Below are 1807 nucleotides of genomic sequence, written 5' to 3'. Positions count from 1 at the left end.
GTTTTATCAGGATGTCCAAATCAACGCTCTCGACCCCATGAAACTGAAGGAAGGTAAAATCTGTTGCCTTCTTTAAGTGACAGAAATATTGTTTATAATGTTTCGTTGAGGAGACTTTTGATGCGTACAAAATTAATTGCTTAATAAAAAGAATGTCCTGTACACTTTTAACCATGCACTATTTCTCACCACACCATTCTGAATTTTCTAATGAACAAGGTGTTTTATGAGGGAGGGTGAGGGCCGTCTCAAATTAAGGGCATTAAAAGATCTCTCTAATGGATAAACCCAAGCAGGTTAAGAAAAGTGTTTTAACACTAACTGCCCCCAACTGCTATTTCTGGAGGATGGAGCTGGTAGTGCTGAGTACGGGGGGAGGGGTTGCTGAAACACTTCCCACAGAGCTGGCATTGGTAAGGAATATCATGAGCATGAACGCCGCAGTGCTGGACCAGATAGGAGCTCTGACTGAAAGCTCGGCCACAGTCACAGCACTGGCAGGCTCTCTCCCCCACATAGCCATGCTTCCGCTGATGACGAATGACATGTGTCCTATGGTGCATCGCAGGGGAAAGAGACTTTGCCAACTCATGGGCTCTGAGATGCTGAGAGAGATGCACCTTGTGGATGAAAGCTTTGCCACACTCAAGACATTCATAGAACTCAGCCTGACCCTTGTCACCCACCCAGGGGCTTTTACAAGCTGGGGGAAGGTTTCTTACCTACATTACACCCCTCAGGCCTCTCACCATAATGACTCCTGAGATGTCTGTTGAGGTGGGGCTTGAGGAAGAAGGCTGTGTCACAATGGGAACATTTAAAGGGCCGTATTCCTAAGTGGAATGACTCGTGCATCCTGAGGCCTGCTTGGGTCTTAAAGACTCTCTGACACACACTGCATCTGATGGGTTCCATCGGCTCAGGGCTGGCGCTGGTTCCAGGAGTCGAGGTTTCCAGGGGCTCCATTCCCTGAGGACTGGAGAGATCAGAGCGCTCCTCATCTTCCTCACCGCCAAGGCCTCCTTCCTCAGGGAAGGTCCCGGTGTCACTCTCTGTCACAGGACTGAGGACCTGCTCTTCCTGGTTGTCCTGCTGTGGTTCCAATGGATCGTCAGAAGATTCTCCTACAAAGACACAGCAGAAGTTACCTACTGGGAGACCATCCCTCCCTGTGCTATGGCTGGTTCTTCTACAGGGCACTCTGCTCTGGGGTCAGTTCTTGGCTTTCAGGGATCTTCTCCAGATACAGAAATACCATAAAGTCTCCTCATCTTCTTACTCAGAAACACACATCATTACGAGAAACAAATGGAAACTGACCCACATGACCTTTTGCAGGTTAAGGTCTGGAAACGAATGTAAAGAATAAAGATCACAAAAGAATGGGCAAGAAAATAAGCAACAAATTGTGCACAGAATCCATGTTGGGGCTCTATGCTGAAGAAAACACCACTGACACAGAACAGAATGAAGACCACAATGCACACGTCACCATTCACCAGCATTTCCAAAACCGTGCTCAGTCCATCACCCGTATGTGGAAAGTACAGTAGCTGTGACCCAAGGGGGGCTCTATTTTCTAGTCAGCTTAAGAAATACTATGCAATATGGGTCGGCCATGTGTACCTCATTCCCATAGGGCTTTCTGTGTCTTTGCTGTGCCCCTGCACCCCTAAAGAGGGAAGGCACGGATTGCAGCCCTTGTCAGGCATCCATCTGAGAACACCTGCTACCACAGTCCTGCAGGACCACTGAGGGACCAGGCAATGAGGATGTCAACCTCCCCCCGCTCAGAAGAAAGCAGCAG

The 1807-nt window shown here is 48.6% G+C and overlaps 1 protein-coding gene across 1 annotated transcript in view; it reads right to left on the bottom strand.

Moving 5' to 3' along the window:
• The window catches only part of LOC103752362 (zinc finger protein Xfin), a 62063-nt gene that overhangs the window by 38504 nt on the left and 21752 nt on the right, over window positions 1–1807 (bottom strand). The window contains exon 6 of the mRNA XM_029557675.1: window positions 750–1124. Coding sequence (XP_029413535.1) covers window positions 750–1124 — 375 coding nt within the window. The remainder of the gene's footprint in view (window positions 1–749; window positions 1125–1807) is intronic.

The sequence above is a fragment of the Nannospalax galili genome, unplaced genomic scaffold (assembly GCF_000622305.1).
Source record: "Nannospalax galili isolate Female #2095 unplaced genomic scaffold, S.galili_v1.0 scaffold1368, whole genome shotgun sequence".
Lineage (NCBI taxonomy): Eukaryota > Metazoa > Chordata > Mammalia > Rodentia > Spalacidae > Nannospalax > Nannospalax galili.
The sequence above is the reverse complement of the archived record's forward strand: the minus strand, read 5'-3'. Positions and strand labels throughout refer to the sequence as shown.